Source organism: Chanodichthys erythropterus, chromosome 9, assembly GCF_024489055.1.
Source record: "Chanodichthys erythropterus isolate Z2021 chromosome 9, ASM2448905v1, whole genome shotgun sequence".
Classification (NCBI taxonomy): Eukaryota; Metazoa; Chordata; class Actinopteri; order Cypriniformes; family Xenocyprididae; genus Chanodichthys; species Chanodichthys erythropterus.
Genome location: NC_090229.1, coordinates 18,054,116 through 18,078,119, shown reverse-complemented (window position 1 = coordinate 18,078,119; position 24,004 = coordinate 18,054,116). Strand labels below are relative to the sequence as shown.

Here is a 24,004-nt window from a genome sequence, read left to right as displayed (position 1 = left end):
TAGTTATCCCTAGACAAGTTGTTCTGGAAAAGATAAAGTGCATAAGTAATTCTGCATGAAATGTTCTTGATGCTTCAGCAGTTGTTCTTGCAGTTCAAATGTGAATAAATGAGCTAGAGAGGCTGAAGGCTCTCTGCTCTTCTGCCACACATTACAGGTGAAAACGTTTGTAGAAATGGTTCTGAAACTTGTTATTTTGCTCTTTAGAGCACAAATGAGGATGTGGGAGAAACAGGAAATCTGCTTCACACCACAGGAAGATGAGAAAACTGCAATGTGGGGAAATTTTCCATTGAATGTGTGCCACTGAATTGCTTACATTTTACGACTTTAACCTGGCATATCATATTAAAACCCTCCATAATCTGATTTTAAATGTACTGCATCTTAAATGTCATAATCCCACGTTTTTAGTCAGGGTTAAGTCCAGGGGCTTATATGACGTTTTTTTGTTCCACAGAACATTGACATTACCAACTTCAGCAGCAGCTGGAATGATGGACTGGCCTTCTGCGCTGTCCTTCACACATATCTGCCTGCTCATATTCCCTATCAAGAGCTCAACAGTCAGGACAAGGCAAGTCCACTACTGAGTTCTGCATCATGACTACGCCTAATGACACTAATGGGAGAATAATACATATTCAGTGTCCCTAGTATTTGGACAGTTAAAACACACTTTAAAATAACAAATATTAAACCAAGATTTTTCGAGCCTATGAGAACAGATCTTTGTTATTTTTTAGGTTAATCTTGGTATTTTATTTGTTGTTAATCTCACAACTACTTATTTGTTTTCAGAGACGAAATTTCACCCTGGCCTTCCAAGCAGCAGAAAGTGTGGGCATCAAGTCCACTCTGGTAAGTAGGTATTTTGCATTAGCTTTATTACAACAGCTCATTCAGGCCAGCTGATCAAGTAAGTCTGTAGTTTGCACACAAATGGGCATGTTCAGTAGTCAGAGAGTTTGCAATGGAGCAACGTGCACAAAGACCTAATGCAGATCTAAGGCACTCTATTAATCATCATTTCTGTCATCCACTCCCATCCTGTTAGCTGACAGCAGGTGAAAAGCTGGAAACACTTAATTATCATCCAGCGCTGTTTACTTATAGCACACAATATGGAATTGTTTCCTTATTGGAAACTGCTTAAACAATATATTCAGCATGAATATATATAGTGTAGTCATAGTTTTCACAAAAATATTAAGCAGCACAAGTGTTTTCAAGGTAATACTTTACAATAAGGTTTCATTTGTTAACATTAGATAACTACATTAGTTAATATGAAATATAAGTGTTAAATACTTCTAAAGCATTTATTAATCTTAGTTAATCTTACGTTGATTTTAACATTTACTAATGCATTATTAAAGGAGCAGTGTGTACATTTTAGGTGGATCTATTGACAGAAATGCAATATAATATACATAACTATGTTTTCATTGATGTATAAAGACCTTACGTAATGAACTGTTTTTATTACCTTAGAATGAGCCATTTCTATCTCATACACCGCAGGTCCACTTACATGTTAAGTCGCAATTTTGTGCCGGCATGTTTCTACAGTAGCCCTAAACGGACAAAATCCTCTACTTAACCAGCTACTCTCTGCTGTCTCAGACGACACATCTTTGTCCTGTGTTGGCCACCGTAGCTTCTCTATATTGCAATTCCCAATCTCACCACTAGATGTCGCTAAAATTTACACACTGCACCTTTAAAATCAAAAGTTGTACAGTGTGGGTGCTTCTCAATATCCCTCCTCGTTTCCTCGCTCCTCCGTCCTCTATCCTATGATGCGGAAACCAAGCTCAGCCATTTTGAAGGCATCTCAATTCTCTAATTGCACCACGAGGAGGTGAGGAGCGAGGATACACAGGTGCATCCTTTGCAGTCTTTCTCGTCAAGGAACCTGGCGCACGCATAAATTCTCCTCCCCCTTCACATCTGTCACAATAATTGAAATGTATGCTTTACTTTTACAGATTAAATAAACTTTACATCTCACATATTTCTATGGGGCATCTTGCTTTATTAATATATTATATATATATTTTTTAAAATAACCAAACTTTAATAACATGTGGGCAGATCCCTCGAGCGCAGTTGATGACGCTAAAGGGAGCGAGGATATATCATTTCACTTGATTAAATTCCTCCATCCTCGAGTCTTTTCCTTGCATCCTTCCCTCGCATCCTGATGGGGTGGAGCTAAGACGCGAGGAAAGGAAGCAAGGGAAGGAAACGAGGATGCACAAATAAGAATTGAGAAGCACCCACATGTTAATATTATTATATGGACCAGAGCTAACATGAACCAACAATGAACAATTGATTGTATTTTTATTAACCAGCCTTAATAAATCTTAATAAATCCTGTAAGAAATGCACTGCTCAGTGTTAGTTAATGCATTATTTACCATTAACTAATGGAACTTTATTGTAAAGTATTACCATTTTCAACTCTGATAATTTTTATGCTTTTTTTTTTTTATATAAATCAGCATATTAGAATTATTTCTGAAGGATCATGTGACACTGAAGACCAGAGTAATGATGCTTAAAATTCAGCTTTGCCATCACAGGAATAAAGTACAATATATTAAAATAGAAAACTGATATTTTCACTTGTAATAGTAGTTCATAATATTACTGTTTTTATCTCTGAGAGTTGAGTTTTTTTCTTTTTTTTTTTATGAAATCATAAATGTCATGGAAACTTCATGGAATTTCACTGATATCTTCCTGCTGAAAAGACGAAATAAGTGAGATAATGTGCCTTTTCTCAAATACACTCATTTTTAATCACATTCTCTCTCTTCCTCTTTCTCTTTTAGGACATCAATGACATGGTCCATACAGAAAGACCGGACTGGCAGAGTGTTATGACTTACGTCACTGCTATCTACAAGTATTTTGAGACCTGAGTACATGTCCTTTTATAAATTGTCACACCAATACAACAAATTTCCAGCAACTAACCTGCGTGCAACACCCCACTGTATCATCCAGGCCTAACCCTAGCACAAAGTCATATTTCACCGATCACAAGGGCAATTCCATTAGCGTATGCTGATATGACATGATGCGTTAATTATATCAAGGAAATCCTCTACAGTGGAACTCAGCTACTAATGCAGAATCAGTTTTCCTTGGCAATAATGCTTCACCTCACTGTCAGGAGACCCTAACACTCTACAGACTTCACAACTAGTTACTAATTCTTGGTTTGGATGATTTGAGCCTGTGGATTTGAAATCAGTCTTGAGAAACAGCGTGGACCCGCTTACAACCCCGTGCCTTTCGCCACCCCGAGTTCTTGCGTCCAGACAGGCTTTTGGAGCAAGTTCTTCACCTTAATTCACAACATGCAACGATTGAACTTGTTGTAAAAGAGCGAGACAAAGCAGTGCCTAACTGAAACACTTCATTGGAGAAGCACTTCAGTAGAGGAAAATTGTACACTAATAGGAGTTATTCACTATAGCACAGTCAGTGGTTTAACTTTTTACAGGATTGTTTTGAAAGCTCATCGTGGGCGTCTTTATGTTACAACTGTGACAGATCTTGGCTTGAAATACTACATATTAAATAGGGAGGACAGCAATAAGCTTATGTAACCTGTTGAGCCATTTCATATGACATTAGTGCTGCTCACCAACAGTAAGATACTGTAGGAAACACTATAACAGATTTGCAGCACATGTGCATGTACTGTCCAGTGTATTAGTCTGAAATAGTATACCAAAAATGAAATATGTCACAATGTCTTTTTGTTTGTGATGCAGTTAAGCTAACTTCCTTCAGTACTAATCAAATGGTATGTTCTTTCTCAGGATAAGAAAGTCTTATCGATATTTATCATAACGAATAATCATATGTGATTCATAATATGTTATGCACACCAATACCTGCACATTTTATAGTTTGCGAAGCACAAAAATCATCTTACGTGCACTAATTGAAGTTGTAAATGAAGCTACATTCCAGTGCATTAATATGGATGAATAGAATTGATATATGGAGATTTTCTGCCTGAGTGAGTGAGAAAAATCATAATTGTCACATATATCCTGTTTTCCAGCTGTGCTGAATTCAGGCATCGCTCTCTTTTCATGAGTATGAAAGACTTCCCACCTGTCTGCTAATAACACTTTAACGGTAATACAAGACATTAAAATAAAAACAATAATGATAACAGGAATTTTCCATGTGTGCATTAAAAAAAATTGAGGTATGTCTCTAATGTCTTCTAAACGCTTTGATTCTTTTAATAGAGTATTTAATTTTTCCGTTCCTGAGGAGCATTTCATATTGTTTGAAATAATACCTATTCAAATTCCAGTGTGTGTAACTAAGCAGAAAGACAGAGAAAGACTCTGGTAAGCGCTTGAGATTAATTCCAAACTACATTTTTTCATTATGTGCGTCTTTGGTTTTAACAGTATAAGTTACTGCACTTTACCTTTGGACCATCATCACATATTCATGACAGATTGATCTTTATTTGAACCTGACCAAATGTTTTGTTCAGGAGCCCCATGTCAGCTTGATTTCTAAATAGAGGCACGTTGAGATGGACCTGCATTCAGTATGCGTCTGTTTGATGTGCTTCGTCCAGCTTTCATCACATTAATATGAATGTAATACAGCAGAAGGCTTCTTCAGCTCTGTTGCCTTTTAGATTGTTACTTTACGCCAGTAAATTTTCTGTTCTTGAATGCTATTTTGCTTCCATTTGTTTAGGGGTTTTTTTATCATAATGAGAGCATTATCTTAATAAAAATGGTTAAATGTTTTCCTTTTTTATAAATAAATGTGAAGAGCAATCAGTATGCTGTTTCTTCTAAATGTGGTGGTGTGTATATGTTTATGATTTAGTTACGTTTTTCTTTGCAGTTTTGTTAGTTTGGCTTTTATCTGGCTTTTTAATTCTGAGGTTCTGTAGCATAGAGAAATCCCTTTTTGGCATTTTTCACAGATAGATTAATTAGTCTTTATGAATCTAGGTGAACAACTGAAATGACAACAATATTTCCTTTCCGGACTGGTCATTCAAGTAACATTGTAATGCTTTGTTGTTGCCCTCCCGTTTGACTGGAAGGCTTTTCTAATCTTTCTCTCAAACACTTTTAACAGGTCATTTACAAACCAGCAAAACATCTGGGATGTGAGCAGACGATGGGTGTTTATGTGTTTAGGGTTTTCTCTTTATTGTTATAAAGGATGGGTGTTGTGCAGCATGATTAGTGCATTTCTAAGATTAGATATGACGTCAGTCATTGCATAGGGAAAAAGGTTGCATTTTGTCCTGAATGAGACCAAATAATTGGCCTGCTTTCATGCACAGATCCCTATTGTCTGCCACAGTTGATTTTTTTCAGTCACATGTGTGAATGAAACCCAGATTGACCTAAATATGTCTGGATTAACTGTGGGACTTGCTTCTCAAAGAGAACAAAATGACATTTTTGCCATAATTTAAGTGGACTAATATGAAATTATGTGAGTCTTAGGCAATTTAAAGTCTCAGGGAAACTGTTAATAGATTTTTTTTTTTTTTTTTTTAATTATTGACAAAGATTTCACGTTAAATTATTGACAAATCTCAATAAAACCTATTAAATGGTCAATACAAAATAACAGCAAATTTGAATACTGTACTTCTGCTTTTTAAGTTTCCTTTGTTCAGTCTCACAAGAGACCTGGCACTCGCAGTTCAGTTGTTTCACTGATACTTGATCGCAGGAAGGAGCGGTATCAGTATCTAAACACTCGAGCAGTGTGGAAAGGCCTCCGGCTCCGGATTGGTCAAGCACAGGCTCTCATAGGGTTCCTATAGTCTGTCATCTCTCAGTGCTGATATGAGGGCGTGCGACTCCGACTGTACCGGATCACACAGCTGACGCCTGAACGCGCCGACGGAATAATTAACGAATCATGAACCATTGAGGACTCCAAGCTTTTAGCTTTTCTCATTTTTCAGAGGGCTTGCCTTTTTGTCTTTGTTTATGGGGTGTTTTGTTTTATTTTTCTTATTCAGTCATTCCAGGAGTTATCAGCCCTGATGGTAAGTTCAAACCAATAACTAACTAACGTTAATAAGTTTAGAGCCCGCGGAGTTTCGAATGAATCGAATTCGTGCACAGCTTGACTGCGTTTTTAATACTGAAGTGAATCGTTCAAGTGAAATTGTTTCTAATAGTTAAACATAAAATAATGGTATTTACTGTTCTGCTGCCGTCAAAGTATTTTAGCCTCAAAACAAAAAAAGCGGAAACAACCCTAATTACAACTCTGTAATTTACAAATAACTACGGAAAACAGCTAGTGTCCAACTAATTCACTGAAACAATTAATATACAACCGATTTGTAAATGAAACTGCAGTGTATGGCAAGCCGGTTTAGAATGTATTCCTTAAAATGAACCATTAGCCTATGTATTTTGTTGGTAGTACATGTTTAAACTAGTGTTTTTAATTTTTGCTACTAAGTACCTATTCCACTAGGAATTGGCATCTTTTTTAATTTCACCGCTAACTTTTGATTGGATGCTTGTTACTAGTTATTTCAACAGTGACTACATTAAATAAGCCACTGCCATTCATTATTACACTACTTTATTTGTTTAGTCACTAGTTAGGCTACATATCTATTCCAGATTTACTAGTAGGTACATATTCTTTAGACATACCTGTTTTACACTTGATACACAATTTTCAATGAGAATTTGCTAGTAAATAAACAATTACAAGGAAATGGCAAGTAATACATTTAATTAAATGTGAAATTATGAAGCAGAAAAAAACTGAAATACTGTACTCAAGGAATCTTTGTTTTATTTACCACTTTGAAAAATATTTGTTACAGTGTATAGACTTCTGTTTATTCCAGTTGTTACTAGTATCATTTGAACTATAAAGTACACAGAAAAACAGTCCAAAAATTAACAGCCACAGTTTCCCACATCAAAGTGTTAACTTTAACTACAATTTTGTGTTGATTCATCACTCTGTTGTTATTTTATGCATTGTATGTTACCAATAGCAACTGGTACAGATGCTGAATACTGGTGTCTCATAAATAGGTATTATTATCTAATAAATAAATACTAGTAAACCTGGAATAGATGCTATAACTATTGTATAGTTTCTAATTACTACAAAATAAGTAATTAATTAAATATTTTAATAGTCATACGAGTCCGAAGTAAATAGTTAAAATCTATAAGATTTTGTATGACAATTACAGTTTGTTACCCGTAACAATTGGGATAGTGACTACCAGAAAATAAATTAAAAATAAAATAATAAAGGAAAATACTAGTCACTATTTGATCACTGATTGGTAAAATAACATCCCAATAGATACCATTTAGTTTATATTAAAACATTTTGAAACTATATTATATTAAACATGGGGTGTGTACCCCATGTTTAATATAATATAGTTTTAACATTTTTTTTTATGTAAACTACTGGTAGGCTATCTCTTGGGACATATATATAATTTAAGGAACATTGCAGTGGTTTTGTCAAATGGATCCAGATTAACATGAAATTTACATTTTGCTTCGACTGATCTGCCATAAAAGGTTTATTTGTTGATGCTGGAAAACTGAAAGCTTTTCTTTAAGGGTTAGTGTTGTGATTTTAGCAAGTTTTTTTGCTGTATTGGAGCATAAATTATATATCTAACTTGACCCACATTTTTCCTTTAACTTCATAACAGCAAATAAATCATTGAATGTAAGAATCGAAACAGATTTTCAACTGAGAAATGGAGCATTTTATGATCATTTTTCATTTTATGATCCTATCAATCAGCTGAGGTAAAAGGAAAGTAAAACAGCTATAAAACCTACATTCACACACAGCTGAAGTACATCTGTTTGTTCTGAGCCAGTCCTGCTGTTTCATCTGAAATGTTTGAATTGGTTTGCTATCAAACCCTGATATTTTGGATTTGGTTTAGGTAGGAATGAATTGGATTCTGAACCAGATATAGTTTGTGACTGTTCAATGATGGATGGATGGATGGATGGATGGATGGATGTAGACTTTTCCATCATCCATCCACAAGGGTCCACTGTTGAGTCTGGTGTTGGCACAGGTTGAGGCCCACAATCCATCTAGTATAGCTTAAACACTGTCTTATCGTAAACACAGAGCACTGAATCCAGAGGACTTCTTTGGGAAACTGATCAAAGGGTTCATTTCGATGTTATGGAGACCCATTTCTCTGTTGTCCCATTGTCAGCCACTAAACTCTCACAGATCCATATCAATGGCTGTGAGGTTGGGCGTCAGGATCTTCTTGTTGAGTGTTTTCTCACCTGTTACAATCATTTTCACCTCCCCCACTTTCAGTTCTTGTCTACGACAGTCACCTATACACATTCTTTTCATTTTTGTTCCTTTTTCCAGGCAGAATCTTGTTTTAAGAAATTAAGCTATGATTGAACACTCTCAGCATGTCATGAGATTAATTGCATTGCAAATATTAGTCCATTGAGGTTGTCTATATGCTAGTGAATTCCTAAAAGTTCACAAAATGTTCTTAAAAAATAAATACAAAAATAAAAAATCTCTTTCTCCCATTGAGGACCAATAGTATTCACTCTAAAAAGATATAAAAAATAGCATATATGCTTTTTTTTTATATTATATTTACATTTAAAATTTTTGTAATGTAAATTTGAAAACAGCAGTAAATTTAGCAGAGCAGCTGTTTTCTCATGTCTTTCAGAGGTGAATAACCTCATGGAGCATTTCTGCGGCAGTGTAGGAACACTTCGGGGTAAATAGCTCAGACTCTCAGTTAAGCGCTGCAGAGTGACTTCCCATAAACATTAAAACAAAGAAAAGAGCTTCTGGCTATCACTACTGGAGTGTCTGGTCAATGTAAAGTCAGAGATAAAAAAAAATCCACTTCAAGTTTCTTTTGTTATGTTTTTTTTAATCTTGCAAGGTGTTAGCTTGCCTTTTGTATTTACAAGAAAGTGCTTTGACTCTGGAAAAGCTCAATAAGTCTTCTGTTATTTGTTAATCCTGAAAAAGTGTCAGAATTTCATTGTTAGGCTTTAGGAAAAGGGATAATCTAATCTTAATCACACAATGTGCTGCTGCTTTACACTGTATTTTTTATATATAAAAAAACATATTGTTGTCAATGTCAACAATAACGTGTTAAAATGATTGAACAATCTCTTTTTTGTCAGATCATATATCAATCTTATTGTCATAAATCATATATGATAAAATGCATCACAATTAGCAATATTGTATAGAGCATGAAGCATTTATCAATTATCATTGTAATTACAAGTCTAAAATTCTTACTTTTTTGTCCAGTCCTTCTCTTCAGAGCCTTGTTTGCCTGTTGATGACATCATTTCATTTCTTCTTTCTCCAGGGAATGCAATGGAATACTAAATGTAACAGAAAGAAGGGTAAGCAATACATGGACCGAGTACTGGACCATCACGTCTAACATCATTACATGGGATCATAATGGATTTTAAACAGATTTTTTATTAGTTTTATTTATTTCATGCCCATTTTTTTTGAAGAGCTGAAGTGAAATTCTTGTTTATAAAGTTTTTATTGCTCATTTTTAATTAGCGATTCAACAGTCTGGAACGTTTTTAACGTTATAACATTCAGTTATTCTTCTCAGTCTTCTGGTAAGGCTGACACTAGGCCTTGGAGAGTTGGCTGTTTCCTTGAGCTGCAGCTATGGACATTGAGGTGAGGCAACGTCCTTTCTCCCCAGCAACCTCACCATGCTGAAAAATGACTTTGACGTGTTGTACATGATTCTGGAGCTGCTGATTGCCCTGCTCTCGATCCTGGGCAACGTGTTGGTCTGCTGGGCAGTGGGCCTCAACAGCAACCTCCAGAGCATCACCAACTTCTTTGTTGTTTCGCTGGCCGTGGCGGACATTGCAGTGGGTGTGCTGGCCATCCCCTTCTCAATCGTGATCAGCACTGGTTTCTGTGCCAATTTCTATGGTTGTCTGTTCATCGCCTGCTTCGTCCTGGTGCTGACCCAGAGCTCCATATTTAGTCTTCTGGCCATTGCCATTGACCGCTACATTGCCATCAAGATCCCACTAAGGTGAGTTAAGGATGTTGCTTTCAGAACGTTCATGTTTGTACATTTAACATACTTGTTGATTTTTTTTATTCCTATTGTCAGCTAGATCTGTTTATTATTACATTTTCTACCAGTTATCTACCAACCAGCATGTGTTTTGAATGGTAAAGTCCCCACCAAGACGCATATCTCAGGTCTTTATCGACCCAGGACATCATTCGTTACTTTTTCATCAGTTATTCACTTTTTAAAGTTAGACATCAACCTTATTAGTATTTCTCAATATATTCATTATCAACAATATAACAAGAAAAAAAATTATGAAAGAATGTCTGTTTTCTAGTGAATTTTTTGTAAAAATGTATAGGGTCACTAGTGACCTGAGGTATGTAATAGTGTTAGAATATTGTTTTTCTGCTCAACAATAATTGAATCTCTGATGACTCCGTAAGAGAAATTTGCTTTTATTTCTCAATGTGGCCTGATACACAATGACAACGTGATGTTTCACTCATAATGCGTAGGCAGGCATAAAACAAAAGAATCAGCAAAACTCAAAATGGCTCAGCGATTTACTGCAGAGCAAGTACTGAACGCAATCAAATATTAATGTCACTGTCACTTGATGGTGAATCTGGTGAAGACGCTGTCAGTGATCAAAATATTGTTTTTGAAGACGCTGAAAAAGAATATGGTTAAGATCGCGAATATGATCCAGATGCTGAATGTACTGGGGAAATGAGCTCCGACAAGGACAGTGATGATGGTAGAAAACATCTGCTCAAACTGAACCCTTCCAAGTTCCAAAAGGTAACAAAATATTGAACAAAACCTCTCTAAAACCAGCCTGACAAGGCAGGGGGACCACCTAAGACCAGCAGACCAACTTAGACTGGCCTGTTAAGATGTTTTTTTCAGCAGGGAATCCACCCTGGACCAGTATGGAGATTCATGCTGGTTTAAAGATGGTCTTTGCAGGAAATGAACACACGTGGCACTGTTCCCATTTGTCGGGCAAGCCATACCCTAAAACAAGCCAAAATGACTAATATGAAATAACCTTAGGGTTCCAGTAATAGGACACATTGTGTCTTTCCAACAAAGATCAGATTCTTGGCTATTTTGGGGTGAATATGATTTAAGATCATAGCAAAGTCTGAAGTCTGAACTCTTGATTTTAAGGCTGTCCTTAAGCATAACCTGTCGTAAATCTGATTTACTTTGGAATGTTTTTGCTAATAGTTTGTACAGATTTCCTCAGCAAGTATCCACTTCTGTTTTTTTGTCAGTCAGTCTTTTATCAGAAGTCATTTTTTCCCAACCCTTTATACTTCATAATGAGCCAATTAGCACTATTCAAAATGAACAGCTAACATGCTAATGGAGATTTATGAAATGTTGGGATAATAGTGTCTCATTCTGTTTTGGAATGGTCAGTTCTGCTGTATTTAATGAGATGTGTGATAGGCCGCGTGCATGTCCACGTCCTGTCAGCAGGTTTTGGGTGGGGGACGGGGATGTTTTCTCTGTGTGGCTCACTGAACTTCCACATCTGGAGAATGAGACAAATAGAGGCCAAGGAACTCAGCTGTTCTCCCACACTGGCCCAAAAAAGACTCTGAAAATAGATTTCTGTTCCAAACACTGACATTTCTGAGCACATTCTTTCTTCTTAATTGCTCCAATGGGATAGTTTGCTGGAAATACTGTGAATGGATGCTAGGATCATTAGCACTGTGTTAGCTTCAAGGTTGTTCTTATTCTCTTTTTCACGTTGTGTTGGAAATGCCATAATTACGAGATTCTATTTTGAGCTATATTAATATTAATTTCTATTATATAAATGTATCTGTGTGATTTTGCTTTTGTTGACAGAAAAAAAGTCTTAATCTCTACATTCACAAATGTATTCTTTTGCAAAATGCAAACTAGGTAACACTGGCTATAATAAAATGACAGAAATATGTGTAGATACTGTTTGGAATTGTTGGAAGTTTCAGACTTAATGTAAAAAAATTAAATGTAATTATGAGATAAAGTTTAAAATAAGAAATAGAGTTACACTGTGAGATATGAAGTCACAGTTGAGATGCGTCAGTTATGCAATATGAAGTTGCAATTATGAGAGCTAGGCATAATTATGAGAAATAAAATCACAACTGTGAGATAAAGTCAGAATATAGAAATAATTACATTGTGAGAAATGAAGTCACAATTGAGATGATAAAGTCACGATTGTGAGGTATGTCTCAATTATGAGAAAAAAAATTGAGAAATTGAGAACCAATTACTAAACCAATTGAAACGCAATTACTAAAAATATTGTAGTTGTGTGATATAAAGTCAGAATATAGAAAGTTACATTGCAAGATGAAGATGAGATTGTGAGATATTAAAAAAATCGCAATTATGAGAACTAGTCACAATTGTAAGATATACACTCAGAACTGAAAAGTCATAATTATGCGATATAAAGTTTGAGAAAGACGAAAAAGGTTGTTACTCTTGGGAAGCTCATAATTACATCATTTGGGTCCCCCTTTATATAAGTTTGCCTTAACTACTATGTACTTATTGTGTACATACCTGTTTTTACATTGTACTTATATTTTAAAATATGCCTGCATCTAATTACATCTGTATATAATTTCTGTAATTACATTTATAATTAATCCCTTACACCTTAAACCTACCCATACTACCAAACCGGTCCCTCACCCGTATCCCACCTCAGTATCAGCAAAAGTGTTTTGCAATACAATATGAACACAATAAGTACATTGTACTTATTTTTTTATGTAAGTACACAGTAGTTAATGCCACGTAACATAAAGTGGGACCCATAATTCCAGCATGATGTAAACAGTTTTTAAGAGGTGTCTAGGTTTACAGCCATGCTGTCATTTGCTTACTTTTGTTAGTACTTTGAACCTTTTAGATGTGCAGTCTAGACAATCTGGAACAAACATTTATGGCTTGGGAATTTGAAAAACATGATTTTCTCTCTCTTCCAGATACAACAGCCTAGTAACCGGGCAGCGTGCCAAAGGCATCATAGCGATCTGCTGGGTTCTGTCGGTAATCATCGGTCTAACGCCCATGCTAGGCTGGCACAAAGCCTACTCAGAGGAAGCCAACAGCACCTGCCAGCCCGGCATGATCGAGTGTTTTTTCGAGAAGGTGGTGGTCATGGACTACATGGTCTACTTCAACTTCTTCGCCTGTGTGCTGCTGCCTTTGCTCCTCATGCTGGCCATTTACCTGCGGATCTTCATGGCTGCACGCCACCAACTAAAATGCATCGAGTCCAAGGCCGTGCCATGCGAGCTCAAGTCCCGCTCCACCCTGCAGAAAGAGGTCCATGCCGCCAAGTCTCTGGCCATTATCGTTGGCCTGTTCGCTGTGTGCTGGTTGCCACTGCACATCATCAACTGTTTCACTCTGTTTTGTCCGAAGTGTAAACGTCCACCTCTTCTTATCATGTACCTGGCTATAATCCTTTCGCATGCAAATTCGGTCGTGAACCCTTTCATCTACGCCTACCGCATACGTGAGTTTAGATACACCTTCCGAAAGATAGTGCGCTATCACATCTTGGGCAGACGGGAGCCTCTGTCTTGTAACGGGAGCACCCGAACCTCAACCCGAACGAGCGTGGCAGACTCACTTCGGATTAAAGTCAACGGCCTGGTGCGAGACCTCTACACCGAGCAGAGCAGCACCACCAGCAGCTGTGAAAGTGCCGAACCCGGTCACACGCACAGACCTGTTGCCACGGAAAACTCCATATTAGACAACCAGCCTATAGAACACACCAATTCCCACAGACATCCGGCACTGAAGCATCCAGAGTCGCCGCTCACTGGGAATAATGAACGCATTGTGTGCAGGAAGCATTCTGTATTTGACGTTACAGATGGGAAGGATCTGTCCTCGCCACTTCACATTAAATCAGCCCTGTACCTACATACAGCCAACTGTATTGAACTCACGGAGGTTTCCTGATAAATAATGCTCTCTGAATGATGGATTCAAATTATTTATTTGCTGCTCCAAAAGAACAATGGGCTAAAATATGAAGAACAAAGTGTATTTTTGCTTCTTTAAGGACTTGACATTGATGTGGACCCAGTAGCAACTCAGAACTGAGTGTGTACAGTTTGACATTGTAATGATTTTATGCAAATGTAAAAAAAAATTAAAGAGCAAGACATGGCTGACTGAAATGGGCATCAATAATGAATATCAGTTCTTTTCATCAGATTTAATTTTCAAACTTAGGAATTTAAAAATTATTAATTTAAAAGGCTCCTTTTCAGTTCATGAGTTGGAATTTGAACCAGTTACAGGATGTTGAATTGTCTATTATATATTTATATATATATATATATATATATATATATGTCTATTATATATATATATATATATATATATATATATATATATATATATATATATATATATATATATATATATATATATATATATATATATATATATATATATATATATATATATATATATATATATATATAATATAATATATAATATATATATATATAATATATAATATATATATATATTAATATATATTAATATATTTAATATATATATATATTAATATATATTAATATATATATATTATATATATATTAATATATATATATTATATATATATTATATATTATATATATATTATATATTATATATATATATATATTATATATATATTATATATATATTATATATATATATATATATATATATATATATATATATATATATATATATATATATATATATATATATATATATATATATATATATATATATATATATATATATATATATATATATATATATATATATATATATATATATATATATATATATATATATATATATATATATATATATATATATATATATATATATATATATATATATATATATATATATATATATATATATATATATATATAATATATATATATAATATATATTAATATATATATATATATATTAATATATATATTTTATATATATATTAATATATATATAATATTAATATATATATTAATATAAATATATATATATATATATTTTATATATATAATTACATTTAATATATTAATTTTTAGTTTATGGATGATATGTTTCAAAAACTGCACTTCCATTTTAATTCATAAATACAAATGTAAATTTTAATTTGACATCCTGTTTGCTTCCTCAAATCAAATTCAGGAATTAGTTCTTGATGGTTCTTAATGGTTCACACACTGAGACAGGGAGCACAAGCTTTTTCTTGTGACGGGCTGACAGCTGAACCCAGCAGACATGAACACAACCTCTGCATCTGCACTGCAACACAAACATGAACCCAAAGTTCTACATGCACAAATGTCCACAGTGATTTGTAACTGGGAACTGGAAGAGCATGTTAGTGAAAGTTAGTCAGCAAGACTCTATTCCATAAGCTAGAACATGTATTTATGCAGCATTGCAACTCATGCCGTGTTGTTTGTCTATGTGTTTTGTATGCTTTGTAGAAGATTTTAAGTATTTCGCTTTGACTGTGCATGTTCCACATATAGGATACATTTATGGAGTCCAGTTATTTTTGTTTTTAAATCATTAGGGGCACAAATCCCATGCTTTTTTGTGAGAACTATTAGATATATTATATCTAACATAAATTTCATGATCTATCCTTTCAGTTGTATCCGTTTTGGTGTCGATACAACTTTGCCGTCCCCTTCTTCTGATTCCACTGACCATTCCCAACATTACTGACTTCTCTTGTGAGTTTGCTCGCATAACATGGCCAAAATAAGTCAGTCATAATTCAGTGTTTCAGCTTCTAGTGACATGCCTGATTTTATGTGATCCATATTCGTAACAGTTTCCACCAGCACCACATTTCGAATGCATCGATTTTCCTTCTGTCGGCCTTGCACGCATACAATGTTATTGGAAAGATGATGGTTCTGACTAATCTGCCTTTGGTAGTTTAAGTGATATCTTTGCTCATCCAGATCTTATTCATACCAACTATTACAGAATGGCCCAGTGCAACCCTGTGCTTGATTTCAGGGGTGGATCTTCCATCTTGGTCAATTTTTGATCTAATTAAGATGAAATTCTGAACTGAACTGATTCAGTTTCTTCATCATTGATTTTAAACTTAACTTCTCCACTAGCTGCTGTCGTCATGATCTTTGATTTATTTATATTAAAGGGATAGTTCACCCCAAAATTTTGTCATTATTTACTCACCCTCAAGTTGTTCAAGTTTCTTTCTTCTGCTGAACACAAAAGAAGATATTTTAAAGAATGTTGGTAACCAGACAGTTGAGGGTAGCTACTGTTTTCCAAAGTAGGAAAAAAAAATACTAGGGAAGTCAATGGCTACCTAGCAACATTCTTTAAAATATCTTCTTTAGTGTTCAGCAGAAGAAAGAAACTCATTTGGAACAAAATGAGGGTAAGTAAATGATGACAGAATTTTCATTTGTGGGTGAACTATTCCTTTAAGGTGCAGCCCCCATTTTTTTCACTTTCTTTCTTGATTTTCAAAATTAAATGTATCATGTCCTCTTCCATTTCAGTAAGTAAGTTTGTATCGTTTGCATATCTTAAATTGTTGATGGTTCTTCCCCTGATCCTCACTCCAATTTTGGACTAGTCCAGCTCACAATCACCTCAGTGTAGAGATTGAAAAGAAATGAGGACAAACTACAGCCCTGTCTCACACCCTTGCTGATCCTGAACCAATCTGTATCACCCTAGAGTGCTCGTACAGTTGCTTCCTGATCGCTGTACAGTGATCTAATAAGCTTGATCAAATGAACTGGGACACCGAGGTCATGCAGAGCCACCCAGAGCTCGTCATGTTCGACGCAGTCGAAAGCTTTGCTGTAGTCGTTATAGTACATACATTTATACCTTGACAAAGACTGCTTGTCTGCTGAAACATTGGTAATAATAAAAATACTTAAGTGAGTGTGCAGTTATACTCTGTCTTTACAAAGTTCATTCCTTTAACTTGCACCTCGAAAGATGTACTGAAGGAACACACATTTAGCCTAGCATAAAAATAGCTAGTATTAAACATCAAAAGCCTGTTCTACTTAAAATATTTTGGCCTTCTCAACTGCAACTTTTCATAATAATGTTGCTTAGACGTACCAAAGATGCTAACAGGGTTACTAAGAATTCAGAACTCATATAAAATGAACAGAAAATTGCATTAGGATGACAATCAGTAAGTTAAGCACCTCCTTTCACTGACCATTTGAAGAAAAGAAACTAAAATGTCTTTTTTTTAAAAAAGACTAAAATGTCTTTCTGCCTTATTTTGTTCCTGTTTGTGGAAAATTCCATGAAAGATTTTTTTAATCTGATTTGAACATCATTCTGTTGCAACAACAAGATATTGTAATGCCAATGTTCCTGAAACGTGATTTCACATCAACCCATTACTTGTTATTTTGCGCTAATTCTTGCTGCCTTGTGATAGTGTTCTTCTATAATAGATCAGGTCATACAGTATTGGCCCACAGAAACTGCAATGTGGACACAATTTCTTCTACCACACGAATAAATTACAATTACTCATATTGAGGGTTGTTGTCAAATAACCTATTTGAGGCAGTTCCCTGCATCATATAAATACTGCAGAGATAACAGAGTTCTATATGATTACAGCCTAATCATAATTTGTCACACCAAACCAGTAATGTAATCAGGGAATACCAGCAGCGACCAGACCATATATGAGCAGGAACAAAACTCATTATATAACTTTATAAAAATTTATTTTATAGACTATTATTTTATTTTATATTTGTCAGCCAGTATTTTTCTGCAGGTTATATTGATACGCCCAGTAGGGGGAAACAAGCGGGTCTTTATGAGTGAGTCAATGAATCATTCACTCAACCGATTCATTTCATCCACAAACACTGATTCATTCATGAACAAAACCCTGCAATTGTGTATTGCTCGGAGACACGCAACATTGTGGCTTTTTTAAACAATTTTCGTTGGCGAGCAAAAAAAAAAAGGTGAAAAAAGAGCTCAATATTAACTACATGTATATTCAACGGTTGTATATTCAGCAGTCTTTGCTAGTCTGATATTGCTTAAATGTTTAATGTAAACAGTATATTACATTTACATTTAAATAGGTAATGTAATCAGTAAATTATTTGGCCAAGTGTGATATAGCTTAAAGGACAAGCTATAAAATGATTTGCTGCTTTCCTTCCAAAGAGTCTCCAGACATGAAGTGCTCATCCCGGGAGATTCCTCCTCTTGGGCTGTTGTGCTCGATCACACGCTGCAGGCTTATATGAATCCTAACATTGTATTTTTCCCAGCCTGCTTCCCAAGTCCCAAGAGATTCCAGGTTAAAAGGCTGCACTAGTTTATCTCAAGAGATTTCTAGAGTACTTTAGTGTAGTATTTTTCTGAACTGAGCTCAGCATATATCACATATAGATCTAAGAACAATGTCAAACCAAATGCAGACAAAAATACTGTTATGGAATTAAAAAAAAAAAAAAATGGTGGCTTTACTTCAAGCTTATCTGATTCAGATCGAATCATTTGCAGGCAGACTACTGTTTTACTCATTCGATTTGAACTGAATCACTCAAAAACTGTTGTCACTCCTGACAGATTTTACACAGAATTACATTTACAGTAGTTCAGCTCGAGTTACTGCAAACAAAAGCTCATTGTGTGCTGACACAAAAGGATGTTAAATGAACCGTGTTCCTCGTCTGAAAATGCAGTATTCACACCCATCCTCCTAATGAACTCTGATTATGACTCCTGAGCTCGACTCCATGTCTGCCAGTGGAGCTTTTGGGTCTTCCTATCAACAATAGCAATTTGTTCCTCAGACATACACTATTTGTGCTGCAGTAACTATATCTGCTCTATATGCCTCAATTGGCATACTGGAGTGCAGTGAGTGAATATATATATATATATATATATATATAAGGTTATCATGTTTTTATATATAAAAACATGATAACCTTTGGCATACATTTAGCTTTTATTGAGCTAAGCAAACAGGATGATTGGTCTAATCTTTGACATAAAGCTCGTAGAGGGCTTCATATCCCATTTAAAGTTGTGGAAAATACCTGTTAATGAAGCTGATAATGTTTACACACTGATAACATTTTTTTTCTTCCTGAAAAGCAGTGTTGGGTATAACTGGAATCTGAGCTTATGACTGCTTAAGCTTATGTTGTCATGGAGAAGTTGCTGTTTGTGTCTCAACGGCTGTTATTCTGGCCAGAGTTTGTGTATCAGCAATGGTGTTATAAAACAGTGGTTCTCAACTAGGGGCCCGGGGCCCACTATAAGGGGCCTCAGCAAACTTCAAAGGGGGAAAAAAAAGTTATGTAAACTAATAAAACTGTAAAATGCCATTGGGATTTTTTTTTATAATAATGAATAGCCTACGATTCAGAAATTTGGGGATCAGTATGATTTTAAAAAGGTTTTTAAAAGAAGTCTTTTATGCTCACCATGGCTACATTTATTTGAACAATAATACAACAAAAACGGTAATATTGTGAAACTGTGAAAAACTGTTTTCTATTTTAATATATTTTAGTATGTTATTTATTATTCCTGTAATGCAAAGCTTAATGAAGCATCATTACTTCAGTCTTGTCACATGATCCTTCAGAAATCATTCTAATATGCTGATTTGATGCTCAAAACAGTTTAATATTTTTGTGGAAACCGTGATAGCCTACATTTTTCAGGATTCGTTGATGAATAGAATGTTCAAAAGAACAGCATTTATTTGAATTTATTTTCTTTTGTGAAGGTCTGTCTATACAGAAAATGACTTTCATTTAATAATGTGTTATTAATTCCATTTAGAAATTTCCTCTTATTTAATAAAGTGTTTTAGACATCAAATAATTATATCATGATGAAGAAAGCACCAATCCTGTCTTTGTATGTGAATCATGACCACTCATGACAACACAACCAGACTTTTATTTGTATTTTTTCAGCAGAGATAATTGAGAACATGAGTAAAACAATCAGATTGTTTTTTTGTTTTTGGATCATCTCACATCCAGCAGTATAGAAGTTGCACTCACTGACATTTAAATTAATGAAGTTTGCTAACCTATTAGTCCTTCAAGACTCATTTTTTATGGCATAACTTTTTTCCCAAGTTAATACCGAAATAGAACTGTGTTGTTCTGTTACTGTTATGTTTAAAGTCATGGGAAAAAGACTATAGATCTACTCCACACTCAGCTAGACATGTCCCGGTGAAGTACTTCAAAGAATCAAAGAACCTGTCTGTCTGTGTACTAACTCCATGGAGACAAATCAGACTGGTCTGCTTCATAAAAAGAACCCTTTCTCTCTTCTCCCTTCAAGGGGGTGAGAGAGAGAGAGAGGCAGAAAAAGAGAGTGAGTATAGAGTGAATAATGTAACCGGGTAATATGGTGCTGTTTATGTAATGCAGATTCTAGGCCAGGAGGGGAGTTCATCCATAGTTCAGTGGTGGCACAGCAGGATAAAATTCTGATCAAATTGAGTCTAGTCTGCCCATTATATTCAGAACTTTAGAACTCTTCAGCATTCCTCATAAACCAGGGCTTTGTCTCTAGGTATGGCTGTAGTCAACAACATTTAACTGTCTTTTATTTTCCTACTGTGTGAACAGACACGTTCATTATGCAGCCTGCAAGAGTAGTGAGCAGTTTAGCACTTCACATCTTAAGACCGAGATGTTCATTACCGTCATATTTGGTGGTAAGTGCAGGATTTATATGCAGTATTTATATATATTTCATTAATATTTTCATTATATATATTCACCTTTAATCAAAAAAATACAGGAAAACAGGAATATTATGAAATATCATTACAATGTAAAATAATTGTTTTCTATTTTAAATATATTTTTGCCTGCAATGGTAAAGCAGAATTTTCTTCAGTGTCACATGATCCATCATAAATCACTGATTTGGTGCTTCACTGATAAGAAACATTTCTTATTGTTATCAATGTGGAAAACTGTTGTGCTGCTAAATGTTACATTTTTCTGTACAGATTCTTTATTAACCAATAGAAAGCATTTATATGAAATAGAAATCACTTGTAACATTACAAATGTCTTTATACTGTCACTTTTGGTCAATTTAATGCATCCTTGCTATATATTATAGTTTGAATGTTTTCAAATATATATTTCTTACAGAGGGAAGAGAAGAGATATTAAACCTAAATTGCAAGATTATAAACTTCATCCACTGTATAAAAGAAAAATGCAATCTGGATCCCCAAGGTAAATCAAAGTACGCTTCAGCTCTGAAAGATGAAGATGAATTCAGGTGCTTTAAAGTTTAGTGTGAGAACAATTTCAAAGCTTAAATTAGATTCTTACATGTTTTGAAGTATATATAAGTTGTGTCTGCCTGTGTAAAACCCACATGATCCAAGGTATCCCTAGTGGTTGTTAAGGCTAATTCGCACTGCATTGACAGACTCCATCCAGTGGCAACAGACACTTTGTTGGGTTTTGTCGGATCAGTGTGTTATCCCTGTTGCTGTTTGTCAGGTCATGGAATGCCTGAGAAGTGACGTACTGTAATCTGGTGATTGTCAGCGTTAGTCTGCATCTGTTGATACAGTGTTAGTTGGCCTTTAGATATGCAGTTTCTAGTGTGTTCTCATTGGTTGCTTTCTGGCCTAAAAAAACAAGTGAAGTTTTATTCAGCAACACTCCAAGCAACACTAAAAATCAGAAACTCGCTCACAAAGCTTACTAACTGTTGATTTGAAGAAAAACAGACTCATCTGTGTAGGAGATCTAAAAAAGAACTGTTCTCTGTAGAGACTGTGGACTTGATGGACAGGACGGGAGAGCTGGTGAACTTGGCAGAGAGAGCGCAGAGCACAGACCTCGTCAGCAGTTTGTTGAAGGAGAGAGAGAGCTATATTCCATTACGTGTGTCAAGTGAGCTTCCCCTTTTACCACTTCAAGTACATCAGATACCAAAACAACTGTGAGAAAAATCAGTAAAAACACTGTATGTTCTCTTGTGCAGGAGGTGAAAGCAGTGAAGGTCCCAAGTATTCTGCAGTGTATGACTTTGGCGCAAGTTACCCTGAGCTAGCAGGCAATGCTTCTATTTCATTCATCTAATTTAGTATAACGGTGTATGGAGAATTTAATATCAAGAAAAACACTAATTGCTTCCTCTTTCCTTTGGGTTGTTCCAACAAAATTGACGTTTACTAATCACAGCAGTTTTCACAATGTGTTGAAATATTGTTACTGTTAACATGGTACATTTTTGTTAGGGATACTAGACAAAATGTCTTTATTTTGTTGTTGGCGCTCTGTGCAATGTAATCTTTCTTTCTGCTAAATTTAGAGATTCTGAGAAAACTGTCGAATCCTTCAAAGGAGAGGGACAGAAAGGGTGGAGCATCTAAAAGGGGAGGAGTCAGTCAAAACCGCATCAAAGCTGCTATCAACTTTAAGAAAGCCATCACAACACCTCGGAGCTGAAACAGTGATCTTTTACACTGTTGTCAAAATTTTACTTAAATATATTGTGCTACTCTTCTGTTATATCATTTCTATCAATATGAAGAATACATTTTGTTTGTGTATATTCAAAACAATATTCAAAAATTGTTCAAAAGTTTGGAGTCAGTAAGTTTTTTTTTTTTTTTTAAAGAAATTATTACTTTTATTTGGCAAAATTGATCAAAAGAAGGACATTTATAATGTTACAAAATATTTCTATTTTATATAAATGCTGTTCTATTCATCAAAGAATCCTGAAAAAACGTCTCACTGTTTCCACAAAAATATTAAGCAGCACTGTTTTCAACATTGATAATAATAAAAAATGATTCTTGAGCACCAAATCAGCGTATCAGAGTGATTTCTGAAGGATCATGTGACACTAAAGACTGAATGTGGGTATCTGCAGGTCAGAAAAATGGGCGTGCCGAAAGCTTTTTTACAATTGGTCGCGAAAGCTGCCTGTTAGGAAGTGGGGTATAGGGTTAGGGGTTAGTTTCTGTTGTAGCATTTTGTACCTTTTGGCAGGCCCATATACGACCCGCAGCAATCCTGGTCTCGAAAATTCAGCTTTGCCATCACAGGAATAAATTTTAAAATATTTAAAAGTTATAGTCATTTCAGTGTATACATTACATTTATTGTATTTGTAATTTTATAACTTAATTGGATAGCTACAGATTTGTCCATTCTTTAATTCAACACTAAGAGTTTGGTCCAATTTTATGAATGTTAGGAAAAGTCTTAAACTTTATGTTAAAAAAAGTCCTTTAACTGCTCACCATTTCTTTTTCAGCATTGTTTTGTTTATTTTAATTGATCATGTGACTTTAAAAAAAAAGAAAAAAAGGTCTGTACAATTTCAACGTAATCTCTTAATGTAATAATTTGTAATAAATTGAAATAAATGTCCTCCTGGGACCCAGAAAAAAAGTGTTTTGAAATTAGTATTTTTTCACATCATTACATTGATTAGAGCATAAGAAACAAATTAAGAAAAAAAACATTTTTAAAAAATTATATTTTATTCATATGTTATGCTGTGTCCTTTGTATTAGACACCAGGACTAAGTTGTATAAAAAATAAAATGACATGAAATGAGATGACATGTATATTTTTATTATTATTATTATTATTATTGACCTTTTTAGGCTTCAGGATTTTTTTTAACCAAACTTTGTTTAAAGATGATTCTCAACTATGTTATGAAAGATATAATGGAATTAATTGATATACCACTTACTTTATACAATATGTGGGTAAAATAGCCATACATGGGTTTTCCCATTCAGTGCAATGTATCTA

General features: G+C 34.7%; 3 protein-coding genes across 4 annotated transcripts in view; all 3 read left to right on the top strand.

Annotated features, from left to right (window-relative positions):
* The window catches only part of specc1la (sperm antigen with calponin homology and coiled-coil domains 1-like a), a 46,956-nt gene extending 37,136 nt beyond the window's left edge, over positions 1–9,820 (top strand). The window contains exons 16-20 of one of the 2 annotated variants that reach the window (XM_067394874.1): positions 461–577; positions 802–861; positions 2,844–2,917; positions 9,422–9,458; positions 9,686–9,820. In XM_067394874.1, the coding sequence (XP_067250975.1) occupies positions 461–577; positions 802–861; positions 2,844–2,917; positions 9,422–9,458; positions 9,686–9,760 (363 nt within the window). In that variant the 3' untranslated portion in view covers positions 9,761–9,820. Of the gene's footprint in view, positions 1–460; positions 578–801; positions 862–2,843; positions 2,984–9,421; positions 9,459–9,685 lie in introns of those variants that run through there. The other variant, XM_067394875.1, reaches the window with a different exon arrangement.
* On the top strand, positions 9,792–14,432 carry adora2aa (adenosine A2a receptor a). The gene is made up of 2 exons (XM_067394876.1): positions 9,792–10,126; positions 13,120–14,432. The coding sequence occupies exons 1-2, from the start codon at positions 9,792–9,794 to the stop codon at positions 14,108–14,110; spliced, it is 1,326 nt and encodes a 441-aa protein (XP_067250977.1). The 3' UTR covers positions 14,111–14,432.
* Positions 14,433–18,331: 3,899 nt separating this feature from the next.
* On the top strand, positions 18,332–22,687 carry LOC137026404 (uncharacterized protein C22orf15). The gene is made up of 4 exons (XM_067393737.1): positions 18,332–20,912; positions 21,361–21,447; positions 21,997–22,119; positions 22,211–22,687. Exons 1-4 carry the CDS (start codon positions 20,888–20,890, stop codon positions 22,306–22,308), a joined length of 333 nt encoding a protein of 110 aa, XP_067249838.1. The 5' UTR covers positions 18,332–20,887; the 3' UTR covers positions 22,309–22,687.
* The last annotated feature ends 1,317 nt before the right edge of the window (positions 22,688–24,004 follow it).